This window comes from Eptatretus burgeri, chromosome 7 (assembly GCF_056783735.1).
Source record: "Eptatretus burgeri isolate ZD-2024b chromosome 7, Ebu_testis_v1, whole genome shotgun sequence".
Lineage (NCBI taxonomy): Eukaryota > Metazoa > Chordata > Myxini > Myxiniformes > Myxinidae > Eptatretus > Eptatretus burgeri.
Genome location: NC_140967.1, coordinates 1,591,230 through 1,608,035, shown reverse-complemented (window position 1 = coordinate 1,608,035; position 16,806 = coordinate 1,591,230). Strand labels below are relative to the sequence as shown.

Below are 16,806 nucleotides of genomic sequence, written 5' to 3'. Positions count from 1 at the left end.
TCATCACGCTCAGTGAGGCATTTCCTCCGAGGGAATTTCCTCCTCCGTATGGATTCCAACCGATGGCGATTGGCTGTGTTCTGTCCTCTTAAATGCTGAGCATCAAGCCAGGAAAGCAGCACGTACCATTTTTTAAGTTCTTTGGCGTGACTCGGCCGGGGTTTGAACCGCCGACCTCCCAGACTTGGAGCAGACACTCGAACCATTACACCACCGAGTCTAACACATCAATGTAATCCATCAGTTTATCTACTTAATTGCACTGGGAGGGAAAGAGAGTAGGGAGGGGAACAGTGGGGGAGGGACAGGGACATCACCTGGATGTGTTTTGCAGGGGATGGGGAGGGAGGAGTGGAGAGGAGAAGGAGTAGGGTTGAGAACAGTGTGGGAGGGACAGGGACATCACCGGGGTGTATTTTTCCGAGGACGGGGATGTAGGAGGGGAGTGGAGGAAGAATAGGGAAGAGCACCGTGAGGGAGGCACGGGGAAATCACTGGGGTGTGTTTGCGGGGATGGGGAAGTAGGAAGGGAGTGGAGGAGGAGTAGGGAAGAGAACAGTGGGGGAGGCACAGGGAAATCACTGGGGTGTGTTTGCGGAGGATGGGGAAGTAGGAAGGGAGTGGAGGAGGAGTAGGGAAGAGAACAGTGAGGGAGGAACAGGGACATCACCGGGGTGTGTTTTGTGGGGATGGGTGGGGGAGAGGAGGTGGAGTTACCTTGTGCTTTGGGGGGGGTGCAGTGGAGGGGGTTAAAGCCCCGTGTCTAACTTTTACTACAAACAAATACTGATTGATTGACTGTTCATCATCAGACACAATCCCAATGTGGAGTAAGTATTATATTTTCTTAGACTGTAACCACACATTGAGTGGGAGAGGATACACCTGGTATGTTTTATGAGGTCAAAACATGCTCTATCTCTTAAGTACATAGTTTACATATTAATACTAATATTAATCAATCATCAATCATCGTCACAATAGTTAACGTCATTTCTGAATAATAGTCCGGGAGCCAACCGATCAAAATTAAAAAAAAATTGCCCGGTCTGCTATAAAATTTTTGTGTTGATTTTCATAAAGAGACACCCTTTGAGTATATGAAAACCAATGTTGGCAATGGTGAAACCCTTGCGCAACAACACAGTCAACACTTTTGCGAGCCCCCTCTGATAACAAAATGTTGGCAAAAGCGAAGATGTAGGATGGGGGTAGGGGTAATTCATATTGTCCTAAAATCATAACCACTAAACCTATATACACAAATGACCCCTCATATTAAAGAGGAGTTCATTTCCTATATCACAATTGGTGTAGATTTAACCTACCTACAATTGACAAGGTTATATGTCAAACAACAAAAGATTTATGCAACTCAGAAATGCTTGACTATCAATGGGGTCAGGAACAAGAACATACTTTTACATGCCATGGTTTTAAGGAAGATAAAATTAGAAATGGATTAACACAATATTGTGACATGAAACATCCTCTTCAGAGGAAGAGTCACTCTCTGAAACAACTCCACCACATGAACCTCTCTGACCAAGGCATATGCATGTCACTCAGCAAGGCACAGCAGCCTTTTTGCATGAACATCGTTTCAGACATTTGGATAATTTGCACATGCAAGACACCGTTTTGTCTATGTTTGGCTTGGCTGGCTTAGACATGAGAATTGGGACCAGTTTTCCATTGATAAGGGTTCTGCCAAATGTTGTGGCTGGGGGAAGTGCTCGGTCACTGAGATGTGCACGTCTATACAGAAGCAATTGATACAATGCTCTTAAAACAAGGAAGTAAAACGCATCTTCTGTTGCTGGCAGTGACCTAAGGTCTAATTTTGAAGAGACAAACATATGCTGCCTGAGGGTATCCAAACAGCTGAACCCTTTTTGGCCATGCAGAGCAGTCCAGTATACTCTGGCCTCATCAATGACACATTCTGTTGCTGCCATTTCACTATCTCTTCCAAAATCAACAAGGTGGGGAAGGTTTCCTATCAGTCCCAGAGAAACCTGTGCCGCTCTTCTTTTCACAGGAACACAGGCATCATCCCAACTGACTGGAAGAGGGGCCTTGTTGTCCCTCTCTGGAAAGGGAAGGGTGATCGCCAAGACTGCAACAACTACCGAGGGGTGACGCTGCTCTCAGTGCTGGGCAAAGTCTTTGCTCGGATAATTCTTGATAGGATTCACCACCATCTGCTTGAGCACCAGCTTCCAGAGCAGTCAGGCTTTACACCAAAGAGGTCAACGATTGACCGTATCCTTGCACTTCGTGTCCTCGCCGAACGCAGACGAGAGTTTTGGCAGGGGCTGCTTGCAGCCTATGTTGATCTCTGTAAAGCGTTCGATTCAGTGAATCGGGATGTCCTCTGGAGGATTCTTGGTCTTCGTGGGGTGCCACCGAAACTGATCGATCTGATGTCTGAACTCTACTCTGGTACTGAGAGTGCTGTGAAGTGTGGTGGTACCATCTCTGACTTATTTCCAGTTGTTACTGGAGTTCGTCAGGGATGTGTACTTGCCCCCACACTTTTCAGCACTTGTATGGACTGGATTTTAGGGAGGATGTCGGAGAGATCAAGTTGCGGTGCATCGTTTGGCAATGTCAAGATCTCGGACCTTGATTTTGCAGATGATGCAGTCATCTTTGCGGAGACTTTAGACATCCTCTTGGGGGCCCTCGAGGTGCTGAATGAGGAGTCAGAGCCGTTGGGATTACGGATTTCTTGGGTCAAAACTAAGATCCAGGCTTTCGGTGACATCTTGGATGCTGCTGTCCTGTCTGTGTCTGTTTGTGGTGAGGATGTTGAGGTCGTGGATAGATTCACTTACCTTGGCAGTGATATTCATGTCTCCGCAGGTTGTGAGCCGGAGGTCAATAGACGTCTGGGTCGGGCCTGGGGAGTCATGGATTCACTGGATCATGGGGTGTGGCGCTGCCGGTACCTGTGCGGGAGGACGAAAGTCCGAGTCTTCAGGTCCTTGGTACTTCCAGTCTTGCTCTATGGGTGCGAGACTTGGACTTTGACCAAGGATCTGAGACGGAGACTTAATTCCTTTGGTACCAGGTCTCTTTGAAGAATCCTTGGCTATCGCTGGTCGGATTTTGTGTCCAACGAGCGGTTGCTGAGAGAGACTCGGATGAGATTTGTTACCTGCATAGTCCGTGAGCGTCAGCTGCGGCTGTATGGACATGTGGCTCGTTTTCCTGACGCTGATCCTGCTCACCAGATTCTCTCAGCGAGGGAGTCTCATGAGTGGAGGAGGCCAGTGGGCTGACCACGTGCCTCATGGTTGCAGCAGGTTGACCATCATCTCAAGGAGATGGGGATGGGCCTGGCATCTGCCTGGGGGATGGCCAGACGGAGGCCCCTGGAGTACCGGCGGAAAGTGGACGCAGCGACGCGCTGTTCTGGCACATGCTCCCATACCTGACCTGACCTCTTCTTTTCCCCTTCTGAATGGGTAGCTCACTGTGTCACATCCACACAACACATATGTGCACAGAAGTGTAGCTGTGACATCAAGAGGATTTTCTGGTACTTCCTGCTCAACACTTCTATCAGCTCATGAATAGGTAGGTATTGATTCTGCCGTTGTATCCAGAGTTCTTGCAATGTGTTCAAGCAGCAGAAGTGATATATACACAGCATAATTATGTCTGTATCTGTTGCATGCACAACAGCTCGATGGTGATCAAGATATTCCACACAATATGCAAGATGAGCAATAATCCTTGTGTCTGCCTCTTCATGTTCTTCACAAGGTAAGTCCAGAACTGAACTTGATGCTGATGTGATGGAAAGAGTGTGACCTTTGTTTTCCATCATACCACCAATAATGATGGTCACTCCATCTGGAATAGCTTCAGGACTCTCACAAAGGGAAGTGCCAATGAAGTTCTGAAGATTTCCTTTATTTCTTGGATTCTTCATGAGTAAATTCCAGTCCGGAATTTCTAGACTCTTGGATGGTGAGAATTGTCTTGCCTGGTCTGTCTGGTTTCTCCTCTGCTGCTCATCACCCTTCAAAGTATGGCTATCATCAAAATCATACTGATCACCAATGATGTTGACACAGTTGCACATTTCAGGTTTCAACTGCAGGAGCTTGCGAAGATACAGCTGGGGAAGTTCACCAAATGTTTTCGCACCCATTTTTTGGTATTTATTTACAAATGCCATTGTGTCTACCAGATAAACTGTGTATAGGTCACTCTGTGGTAATGATGGCAGCTGTAAAACAACATCCTGCTCAGCTTCAGCAATTAGCACTGCCACGAAATCAGACTTGTTGCCTTTGCGCATTACAAACCCCTGTGCTAAGCGTGGATCAACCTCAAACAGGGATGATGGGTAGTCTGTCCACTCATGGGAAAATGCAATCTGTCTTGTGACTGGGTCGGCATCTCGATAGAAACACAGCACACGTGTAGTTGCAGTCTCATCTTGATAGATCCTGATTAAACTCTGTTTCCTTGATGGGTTTGATTTCTTCTGTGAGGAGAAAGTTACCAGCTTCAGTGGTTCAATCTTAATAGAGACCACCTCTTCTGCTTTCATAATGGCTTCCATGCCCTTAGCTTGAGCATGGACCAAGTCTTTTGAAGCATCCTTCTCACCAGTTGCTCTATTGAGCAGATCCATTTGGTTGTTACACTGGAATGGGTTTATCATCTGCTGGCATATCACTTTCTTGATCTCCTCAACATGCATATGTTCTTCTGTTGCCTGCTTATGTGTTTCTCCATGATGAGTAGATTCCTGTTGGCCTAGATTAGCCATAGACTTTATGTTCTCTGATACAGCTGTGAGAAATGGTGCTGTCTTCACATATTTATCTCGAGCAGCTGGTGCCTGAGATATGCCTTTGAACAGAGATGTCTTCCCTTCATTGTTGTATGTCTGCTCCAGGGCCATGTCACTCCAAACACCATTGAATTTTCCTTTGGAAGAGTGAACTGTGAAGTACCCAACCTGGATCCAGCAAACCTTAACCGAACTGTGTTCAATAGAGTAAGAGGATTTTGGGGGTAGGGGTAACTTTGGTTGACAAAAATGTTAATTTTCTCTTTAAAAATTGATAGAACTCACTCAAATTTGCTGTTTTAATTAGCCATGGATACCATGTTCATATCACATTAAGAGAAATTAGTATTCTAATGCAGCATCTGCCTATGATAAGAAAAGTTCTAAAGGCCATCTTCAAAAAACGTTATTTTTAAGGCATTTTTCACAAAATTATGTACTTTTACGAGGTTTACTTCCACAAGGCAATTTTTTTTTTTGTCATTTTACAATGCACTGATTGAATTCTTACATTTAGTTCACATTTATTTTTCATGAATGTGATTTTTTAATTTTTTTAGAAATTTTATTGACAATTGCTGTTTTATCAAATTTTTCAAATCTTCCTCAAACAAAAACGTCCGCCAAAATTTTTCGCAAGAGCTTATGAATTGCCAACATTGGTTTTCATGAACTGCAAACATATATCTAAACATCCTGGGGGTGTAAAATTTTATAGCAGAGGCTGTAAGGTCCAACCCTAAAACAGCCTCGTACACAGGTTGGCTCCCGGACTATAAGGTTTCTATATAATCAAAGCAATTTGTTCAAAATGCAGTTTGGAGGAAAGCGCGAGTGTCGAACTGCCTCACTCAAAACATGAGATCGCTCGATGGACAGGGCCTCAAAAGGATCCATTCGGTGAGAATGTCACAGGTATCACAACACGGGCACTGTTGACAGGTAAACACCCCTGCCAAGGAGGCCCAGAAGTCAAGACAAACTGAGAAATGGTGCAAACGTAAGGAAATGTAAGATTATTTAAAGCGTGAATGAAACAATAACACAAAAGCTTCACATGCCGTTCTGAACATGTGCGTGATTCAACAACAAAATATAAATATTCAACAATCAAAATATTCACAGATTGTTTTATTGTTTACTGGCATGGATCGGCTCACGACGTTCGCCTCTCCACACGTCGTTGCAGAGAACGACGTCACAGATTTACTGTATTGGCATGATTTACACCAATCACGATACTAACATTTATTTTGCACAAACTTATTTGTAATGTTGGTGATATTACATTTGTAAGAAATTTATTTGGCATATAAGAAGGTCCAAGTGGTCTAAAGCTGTCTAATCTGTCTGTGGGGTGTAAGGGGTCAAAATGGTGTTAATGTTAAGCAACAAGGACCGAAAAACTCGGACTTTCATCCTCCTGCATTGGTATGGACAGCGCCACACCCCATGATGCAGTGAATCCATGACTCCATCAGCCCAACGCAGACGTCTCCTGTCCTCTGGCTCACAACATGCAGAGACATGAATATCACTGCCAAAGTAAGGGAATCTCATGCTGACCTCAACAACCTCACCAAAAACAGGTACCGGCAGGATAGCAGCATCCAAGATGTCATTAAAAGCTTGGATCTTAGTTTTGACCCAGGAAACCCAAAATCTCAGCAGCTCCGACTCCTCATTCAGCACCTCGTGGGTCCCCCTTACGATATCTAGAGTCTCCGCAAAGATGACTGCATCATCTGTGAAATCAAGGTCAGAGATCTTGACATTCCCAAACGATGCACCGCAGCTTGATCTCTCCGACACCCTCCCTAGAATCCAGTCCATACAAGTGCTGAAAAGTGTGGGGGCCAGTACACACCCCTGAGGAACTCCAGTAACAACTGGAAATAAGTCTGAGATGGTACCACAACATCTCACAACACTCTCAGCACCAGAGTTGAGTTCAGACATCAGATTGATCAGTTTTGGAGGCGCCCCATGAAGACCGAAAATCCTCCACAGGGCATCCTGATTCACTAAATCAAACACTTTACAGAGATCAACATAGGCTACAAGCAGCCCCTGCCGAAACCCTCGTCTGCGTTCGGTGAGGACCCGAAGAGCAAGGATACGGTCAATCGTTGACCTCTTTGGTGTAAAGCCTGACTGCTCTGGGCACTGGTGCTCAAGCAGATGGCAGCGCATCCTCTCAAGAATTATCCAAGCAAAGACCTTGCCTGGCATTGAGAGCAGCGTCACCCCTCGGTCGCTGTTGCAGTCCTGGTGATGACACTTCCCTTTCCAGAGAGTGACAACAAGGTCCCTATCCCAGTAAGTTGGGATGATGCCTGTGTTCCAGACAGAGCACAAAACTGCATGAAGTTTTATGCGTTTTGCGGAATGAAGTGTTTCAAGGTGGCCGGAGTGAAAATCCCGCCACCAACCTCCAAGGAAGAGGTACCCAACTGCAGGAGGACGTCCGCAGACACAGTTGGGCACCAGATATGGATGGCCGTTGGTTCACAAGGAGTTCCTCCACCCTTTGACAGGTTTTGTTTTTAATCCTGCAGGGTGTCCATATCCATACACCCTCCTCACCAGGAAGCCAGGCCTGGTGGAGGAGACGGTTTCGTCACTGACAACGTGACCATGAAACAGGTTAGTAAAGGTCTCCATTCGGGTGGAGTGAAATATAAGAATATGCTGGATGCCTTTGGAATAGTTTGTAAAAGATGTAGGATCCACTAATGACTCATCATGCAAAATTATAATCATTTAAAACAATGACTTCAGGTAGCCCAACTCACTCAAAATATTAATAACTTTCGTGAAAATAAATATTTCAAGGGGGATAACTCTGAAACTACTTTTGCAATTTATATTGCCTGTGTTAATGATATTATACAACTATGCAGCTACCAGCTTTTCTGGACCTATCGGCAAAGCCCTCCAGGCTTGCACGACTCTTCCCGTAAAGACGTCCAAGGCCATTCATGAAGAACTACCGGAAATCGATCCCAAAGATCTAAGCACAGACCAAAAGCACCTTGATGAGATGTGCCAAGCCGTGAGCAAGGGTGAATGCCCAATCGACCTATCTCTTCATAAACCCGGAATCTTAAACCATTCACGATGGCTTACAACGGCGAATCGCCTCTTGCGTCTGTATGTCTCAACCGAGAAGCCATCGCGAAACTTGGTTCATTTGGCCACGTTCGTCATGCGTGTGTATGCACCGATGTGGTTTGCCATCAAAAGCAAGCCATCATGCAAGGACGGAGCTCGTCATGTGTTTAACATGATTGAGAAATCACGATACATGTCGCCTGCTCACAAGAAGATTATAATCGATCCCGTAATTCAGAGAAACGCGTACTTTGCGCACACCGAAAATCTTCTGCTGAGTACGGTGAGAGATGAAAAAGCACCCATACGCGAGTTGGCTCTGAGGAGAATATTGAAGGCACGGAAAGAGAAAGATGAGACAGATTGTTCGGTGCGGCAATTTGTTGTTCCAAAATTGAAAGTTGATGCGAAGGATTACACGGAAATCGTGGAGTGGATGTCGTGTAACGTGACGGAACCACCGATATTGCGGAACATGACGAATGATGAACTGTGGGCATTAATAAATGAAACTGAAATCCCATCAGTGGACTTTCAGCATTACCCTTGCCATACACAAGCCGTAGAGCGCGGAATCAAACTCGTAACCAAGGCGCCAAAGTTAGTGTGCGGCGAGTCATCGAGAGACGATTGATCAGAAATAGGTAAAACTCAAGGAACAAGATGGCAAACGTTTAACACCAAGAAAGAATATACAATGTGATTTTCTGACATTGACTGCATATTTACTAATGGAAATGACTGTTTGATTAACTTTTATTGAGTTAGTTTTTTGTCTGAAATATCCATATTCGTTTTTTTTTTTTAACCGTTTGTCATATTTGAGAGACTTGGGCTACGTGAAGTCATTAAAGAAATTAAATAACAGTTTAGTATATCACTTATTATTATGTGTTACATCTTTTAAAAACTATTCCAGACCAAAAATATGAAAATTACAAAAATAGTCATTTTCACTGCACCCGAGTCTCCATGGTACCTGCAGAAAGTCACAGATCTGATCTGGCCTGAACTGACAATAGTCTGAAAGGTAAAAGGGTCTGAAAGGTAAAAGGTGTCTTAATGGGTATTTTGGGTTATCTGGGTCTTTTGGTTCCTCTGAGTCTTTTGAAGTCCTCTGGGTTGTTTGGGTCATCAGGGTCCCCAGGGTATTTTGGGTCCTCAGGGTCTTTGGGGTCCTCAGGGTCTTTGGGGTCCTCTGGGTCATCTTGGTCTTTTAGGCCAACTAGGTCTTTTGGGTCATTTGTGTCCTTGGGGTCTTTTGTATCCTTAGGGGCTTTTGGGTCTCCAGGGACATTTGAGTCTCCGGAGTATTTTGGGTTCTCGGGATCTTATGGGTCTTCGGTCGAAGGAGTCTCAGCTGTCTTAAGGGTCGTAAGGTACATTCCAATGGTACGCAATTAATAGATATACATGTGTGAAGTCAGGGTGAAACTGACCTTCAAACAGTATGTAATTGATAGACATATTGTGAGATGGCTTCCCGACTTCATAGATGGCCTCATCGACGGACGGACGGACGGCTTCACCATGTTTTTCGTTTTTACGTATATTTCGATGAATAAATATGTCCTGACATCAAATATGATCACAAAGAGATTACAAAATTCCAAATTTGTGGAATTGTACCAAAAATCATGTGACCGTCTTTTCCAGTTGTAGGAATTGCCAATTTGTGTTTGCTTAACCAAGTATCAACGACACAGTGGGAAGGATAGGGAACAGCATCATTGCTCAGTTTCACAGCATCATGGTGTTGAGAAAAGGGATCATGATGTTCCAATGAGGAATATTTATCAGGCAGTTCCATCAAGATTGTTTCAACCATCCTCAACAAGGCCAAACCAGTCATGGGGAATGACATCATGAAATGCAGAACTACCTGGAAGAACAACCCTGACAATCAATCGGAGACCATCAGAAAAGGGAAGAGGAACCCTGCATTATATTGTTGCGGTTTTCGCGCCCGCCGGCGTGCGAACGGCCACGTAACTCGAATCGCGGCACGTCGCCCACCGGACGGACAATCCAGTCGTGACCCTCTCGGACTAACGCCGGGAACCAGTCACGGGTGGACCTTTGGGTCTCACCGCGATCGAGCCAATCAGCCCCCGCGTGGGATAGGGTTGCTCGCCAAATTCGACCTACCTAAGTACCCACGCGGAGGGTAGACCGGGCGATCGCACCTCGCCGCAGGTCGACTTCGGACACGGGCCACTTAAGCGACCCGTTCCGTACTATCAGAATAACCGAGCGGTGTTATCGTCGACCTCGACGGTTCGATTAATTATCGGGCGTACTCAGCCCACTACCAACCCTTTACGTGAAGCAAGATGAGGGTTCAATGGAGGAAAAGACGAAGCGAAGCGGGAGAACAGTTCAACAATAAAGCACATTTATTCGCGACGAACGGAAAGCACACAAATACAATTCCACCAAATGCACACAAAAAAAAGAAAACACAATTCCATTTACACAAAAAGCAAACATAAAAGTGAAAACACAGTGCAGAGCTAATACCGACTACCGAGCACACGGCAACACTTATACAATTCTACTTCACAGACGGCGCCGACAACACATACCCAAAACCAAGGAAAAGAAATCCCCCAAGAATGAGGCAGGCCTGAGGCCGAGACCGGGTCGCGCCTACCCGTCTGGTGATGAGACGCGGAGCGGCGATGGCGCCGCACTCCGCGGGCCTCGCGGACAGTGCCTGGCAGGGGTGGGAAAAAGGGGCCCCCTTGGTCGCACTATCTCAGCGCGGGGGGAAACAGGAGGGGGTTGTTGATGCTCGGGGTATAGAGGATCTTTATTATCCCTGGTGTGCGTCTCCACCTCGGCCAGGTCGCGCTGCCGGCCTCCCTCGGGCGTGCAGCTCCTGGCACCGACGCGAGCACCCCCTCCCTCGTCCGACTCTCTTCAGCTTCTCCAGCCACTGCAGGCTTCGGGCTCCAGACTTCCACACTCGTCCCCTCCGTTCCGACTCCTTCTCGTTCTCGTTCTCCTTCTCGTTCTCGTCCTCCTTCGTTCCGACTCCTTCTCGTTCTCGTTTGCGACTCTCTCCTGACTGACGAACACCGTCCTTTTATCCCCCCGTAACTTCGCCTTTGACCCCCTCCCTTTGACCTTTCACTTCGCTCCCCATTGGCCCGAGAAAAAGTGGGCGTGAAGGCTTTTTGATCCACAAATTTGCATATATCGATCGCCCTGGGGGCGGGGCCAATTCGCCCCTCGCTCACCGATTGGACGGCAAAAAGTGGGCGTGTGTCGTTTTTGATCCGTTTTTGAAGCACAAAATTCGTGATTTTGTACACGCTGTTCGACGCGCGTTCTGCATGAGTCCAACACCGGTACCCACAGCGGGGCAAGAACGGTGGCGATGCTACGGTGGCGAGGTGTGACGGGAAGGTCGTGGCGGTTGTGGTGAAGCGGTGGTTGTGGTTGTAATTGTGATGGTAATCCTGGCGGTTGGTCCAAAATAAAGATAGTAAAAGAAAAACGGCTATCCTGAAGAGTCGCAGCTCGCATAAATGACATGTATTCCCACTAGACAACGGGTTTAGGCCTAACTACACATGCACTTACCGAGATACCTCACCTAAGGGACCTGAATGGTGGTTTGCGAATTTGGTAACCACAACACTACCCCCTCCCCTTTTTACAGACTCGTCCCGAGTCGTCAAATTTTCGTGTGCCATCATGTGTAGTTTTCCCCTAGTACACTTTACCTACGGATCTCTGAGTGCGACATTCATGGTATTCGTGTCCCCAAAATAAATAACCTGAGGGCTGCGTAACTACCTAAACAAACTCACTCACACGGACGACTTAAATAAAATTGCCGGCGCTAAGACATACATGCCGGGGGCGCACTCATATTTACAGTACATCTTAACCTTAACTTACAAATTTTACACTAAACCATGGCCCAGGATCATTGAACTCTGCAAAAAGAAAGCAGTTAGCAGGGAGCCAGGCTGCCCGCATGCAGTCTCTGACTCAAAACAATGCAGGTGACAGGGAACGTGGCTGGCTGCTCACACGCAGTCCAAGGCCTTCCCTTTTGAACTGAACTCAGTGAACCACAACGGTGCATGGGCCGCACAAACGTAGTCTCCGTGCCAGCTCAAGTGGCACACGCAATGAACACAACGAATGGATGGATGAATGGATGGATGAATGAATGGACGCAAACACGGTGCACGGGCCGCCACTGCAGGCCCGTGTTGTAGCTGCCAACAGGGCAGTTCTCGCAGCTTGCAAACTGTTGCCTTGATCCTGGCGCACATGGAAATGAACAGGGGGGGGGGGGCAAAGCAAAAATTGAACGGGGCTGGTGAACGTGGGCAGTGGGCATGGCATGGCAAAGGTAGCAGGCAAACACAGCCCGCAGAAGAACGCCGCTGCAGGCAAACTCAGCCCACAGAACCAGGCCGTTGCAGGCAAACACAGCCGGCAGATGAACTGGCCGGCACAGGCCTTGAAGAAAAACAGCCAGCCGGTGAAGTGGCCTTGCAGCAAAACAACAGCTGCCGATGAAGTTGGCCGATGAAGTTGGCCGGCCTCCGCCTCGAAGAAAAACACGGCCAGCCGATGAAGTTGGCCAGCCTTTGCCGTTCAGTGGAGGTTGGTGGAGGGAGTGCGGTGGTGCTGGCCACTCGGAAGGCGGGCTCGGACCTACCTACCTGTCTCCCTCCCAACCTATCGCCTTTGCCTGTCACTGTACATACCCACTCCCTTAATTTGTCAAACCCCAATTTAGCCCCAACTTATTTATTTTTATTATTATTATTTTTTTTTTTCTTTTACTTCCCCACTATAAATCGTCCCCTAACCCCCTTTATCGTCTTTGTTCGGCTAGCCTATTCCGTCACCTAGCCGACTCCCAACCCCTACGTTCCCTTCCCGGAGGGGAACAAGGGAGAGCTAACGTCCTGTGTCGAGGCCCAACGAAGCCTCAGAATGGCCTCCCCAGAGTTCGGCGATCTATAACCAAAGTGGGTCCAGCGGCCCACAACGAGAGCGAGGGGATGGATGGTGCGGAGGGGTACATCTCCTAATCTACCCTAACCATTTAACTGTTAAACTACCCCGGGGCTTTCAACAAGCGCCTCTCGCTTAAACTATTGGTTCTAACAACCCAGATTCCCGTCGCCTGTGTTGGTGTCCTCACAATTTCGGGCCTCGCCCCCCAATTTTCTCTCCGTGCCCTCACACGGTCTCCTGGCTGGGACACGTGGCTCCCTTTGGCAGGCACGACCCTCTGCCGAATCTCCCGCTATGGCACCCCCGGGCACTACACTGCCTCCGAGCCTACCAGCTCCCTAACACCGGGGAGTGCCCCCCATGGCACCTCCCCTGAAACGCACACGTGGCAGGCCGGCCTCCCGGGCCCCTTTCCGAGGGTCACCCGTGCCCACAACACTGCCCACGCGGCTAATGGCGCCCCGGGCCCCCGCACCAAGCAGGCGCACCCGTGCCCACTACGCTATCCCGGCCCCCCATGGGCCCATGGCCTACCGCGGCCGACTAGCCTGGTGCCCGGGGTACCCACTCAGCAATACTCACCTTTCGCAGCCACGCTCCCAAGCCCGTCAACAGGGCTCCTGCACCCCTCCAAATGGGTTTCGAGCCTACACTCCCACCAACAACAAAACGACCTCCATTTTTCAATTTGACTAACCCCGCTAACTCACTTTACTCTGACCCCGGGGTCCCTTGGGTGGGAGTCACTCCTCCCCCCAATCACTCATCGCACCATGCATTCCCCATTCGCTCCTCACACACAGACCCGCTGGCCTCACTCACTCACCATGTACTCACCTCACAACTCTTCAACACTTCAACACACACACCACTGAACTCTGCCATCCTTCTAACTGCATCCCCTAACCAACTCGTGCTCCCACGTCGTCCCTTATACTACAGCACGTTCCTTTTAACACTACGTAGCTAAACTACGTCTCCTCTACACATTCACTGTCTGTCACTGTCTCCAAAATAATCCCATAAATCAATTTCCCAACCTAAATCTGGCTACAATCCCTCTAACTAATCCATTCCACGGACTCCATGAGGACTTACCCCTGCCCCATGAAGTCGGTCTAACTAAGCTAACCCTTCCCCCTAACTAGTTTCCATCCTGTGCCCAGGTAAGGGGGTCTTTCACCCCTTGCCCAGGAATCCTGTACACCCGAAAGTGAGGCTTGCTTTTTTTTTTTTTTTTCCATGCGCAGCACCTGCGCGGCAACTCAGAGCTCGCTCACTTTGCACCTGGCCGTGACGTCATGCAGCTGCACGTGTTCCTCGTCCCTCCTTGGACGGTACCATCCGGCAGAGATACCACTCCTGCCGGATTCCAACCACACGTGCAGCCATGACGTCACCGTGCGCATAAAAAAAAAAAAACACAAGCCCCACGTCTCGAGGGGTTTCCCACGCGAACACATGTGCTTTGCCCGTTGGAGCTCAACACACACGATCGCGTGGAGAACCCATCCGGTCCAAATCCGTTTACCTGCCTAAACTTTGTCCGTCCGCGGGATCGGCAAATCCACCGCGTGCGTTTCCGGACCGGGACTTCACTCTCGCAAGCGAGCACGTGGCGGTCTCGTGCGTTGCACAGCACGAACCGCGTGCTCACTGCTGGGCGAACCCGGCACGGTCCGCGAAATAGCTACAGCCGCTACTCGGCTTTCTCTCCTCTGTCGCCGTCGTCGCCATTCAACCCACGCACACCTGCGTGTTACGACGCACACAGTCCACTCAATCACATTCACACCGGGAGACGCGGCTGCGTGCTCCCGCATGCCAACCGACATCTCCCTCACGTACCGCTCTCTCACACACACGGTCTCCCTTGCACACAGCGACCTTGCACACGGCCGTTCACTCACGCGTGCGGGGGCACTCACCCGCGGTGCCTCACTCGCACTCCGTGCCTCATCCACACACGCGGGGGCACTCACCCGCGGTACCTCACTCACACACACGGCGACACTCAAACACGCGGTCTCTTCCACACACCGTGCCCCACTCATACACGCGGGGGCACTCAACCGCGGTGCCTCATCCACACACGGTGCCTCACCCACACACGCGGGGGCACTAACCCGCGGTGCCTCACTCACACACACGGCGGCACTCACCCGCGGTACCTCACTCATACAGGCCGTTTCACTCACACCCACGGCCTCTTCCACACACGGTGCCCCATCCACACACGGCGTGCTGGGAAGCACGTACTCCGGCACCATCGCCACCACACCAATCACACACGGGGTCGCTTCCACACACGGGGACGCACTCACGCCTTGCACCACACACACAGGGACAACTACACTGGGGATTCGTGTCCCCACAAGGGTCTCCGGGGCCTCTATACCCCCCAAGCTCTCCGTGCACCCGTCCACAGCACCCGTCCCCTCAACCTCGCAAAACACGACCGAACTCACCTGGTCGTGACTCGCCTCAAGGGGGCATACTCCCTCCCCTCGTTCCTGGAGGAGGCCATCCCGCTGCTCGCACCGGGTCCCTACACGCTCCGCGAGCTCACCCCCATTATCCTCCACTACCTCCGTGTGTGTGTGTGCGTCACTTACCCCGTCTTCATCGTGTAGTCTTCCCTCTATTTTTTCTGTCTCCCGTGTCTCTGCCAACTCTTCACCCTTTACCTCCCTTGTCTCAACTATTATTTCCGTTGTCGTCACCTCGTGTCTCGTCTCACACGTTTTGGTCTCCCCATTTAATTTTTCCCTTTCGGTCATCGTCACGACCCTCGCCCAACACGTTCCACGAATTATTTTTTCACCCGCCTCCACCGCGGGCCTGTCAGCCGTTGCACCCCCACCCAGCTCGTTTGCTCCCACACGTGAAGTCGCCATTCCCAGCTCCCTGGTCACGGCCTTCATGCCCGCCTGCAGGCATCGGCCCATGTTCTGCGTCTCACCCCGTAGTTCTTTCATTTCTTCCCTCATTTGCTGTGTATTCGCATCCATCGTCGTTTTCACTTCATTTGTATTTGTATCCATCTTTTCGTTCATTTGTTCGTTCATGCCTTTCATTTCGTTCTTCATACTCGCTTCCATCTTCGTTTTTACTTCGTCCATTTGCTTGTTCATGTTCGCAATCATCTTCGCTGTCGTTTCCGCATACATTTTTGCCAGCATGGTGTATAGCTGGGTCATGTCGGGTGCGCTTGGGTGAGCCGTTTCGGCAGGGGTCGGGGAAGGGTTTTGGTGGAGAGGGGGGGGGGAGGTGTCATACACCGCGGCCGCTGCCGCACCCACCTCAGGTTCTGGGTTCAGTTGGGCGAGTCCGTGTTCCTGCACAATCAACATTTCCTGCTCGGGGATTCCATCCTGGACCATGGATTCGACATTACTACACATATACATTTCTAATACCCCCGGCTCCCGCTCGCCTTGAGACGCCATCTTGCTTCTCGTGAAGGGTTAATTTAAATCGCTCGTAATTTGGAGGGAATCGGGGGTCGCTTCTCTCACCCCTGGACCGATTCCCGTGAATTTAGCCGGAGACAGGAGAGCCCGTTTTCCTGTTCTCCGATACCAGTGCCGCGAGGAGGGCGATGAATTTGTATCGCACGACCTGACACCAGTGTTGCGGTTTTCGCGCCCGCCGGCGTGCGAACGGCCACGTAACTCGAATCGCGGCACGTCGCCCACCGGACGGACAATCCAGTCGTGACCCTCTCGGACTAACGCCGGGAACCAGTCACGGGTGGATCTTTGGGTCTCACCGCGATCGAGCCAATCAGCCCCCGCGTGGGATAGGGTTGCTCGCCGAATTCGACCTACCTAAGTACCCACGCGGAGGGTAGACCGGGCGATCGCACCTCGCCGCAGGTCGACTTC

The 16,806-nt window shown here is 49.6% G+C and overlaps 2 protein-coding genes across 15 annotated transcripts in view; one reads left to right on the top strand and one right to left on the bottom strand.

Moving 5' to 3' along the window:
• KIAA0586 (KIAA0586 ortholog) overlaps positions 1-16,806 on the bottom strand; it is a 389,421-nt gene that overhangs the window by 35,218 nt on the left and 337,397 nt on the right. The window contains exon 28 of one of the 14 annotated variants that reach the window (XM_085887222.1): positions 5,668-5,798. The exons of the other annotated variants lie outside the window; for them this stretch is intronic. Within the exon in view, the coding sequence (XP_085743348.1) occupies positions 5,700-5,798 (99 nt within the window). The 3' untranslated portion in view covers positions 5,668-5,699. The remainder of the gene's footprint in view (positions 1-5,667; positions 5,799-16,806) is intronic. 14 annotated transcript variants of the gene reach the window in all.
• The window catches only part of LOC147022546 (uncharacterized), a 28,298-nt gene that overhangs the window by 6,607 nt on the left and 4,885 nt on the right, over positions 1-16,806 (top strand). The window lies entirely within an intron of this gene.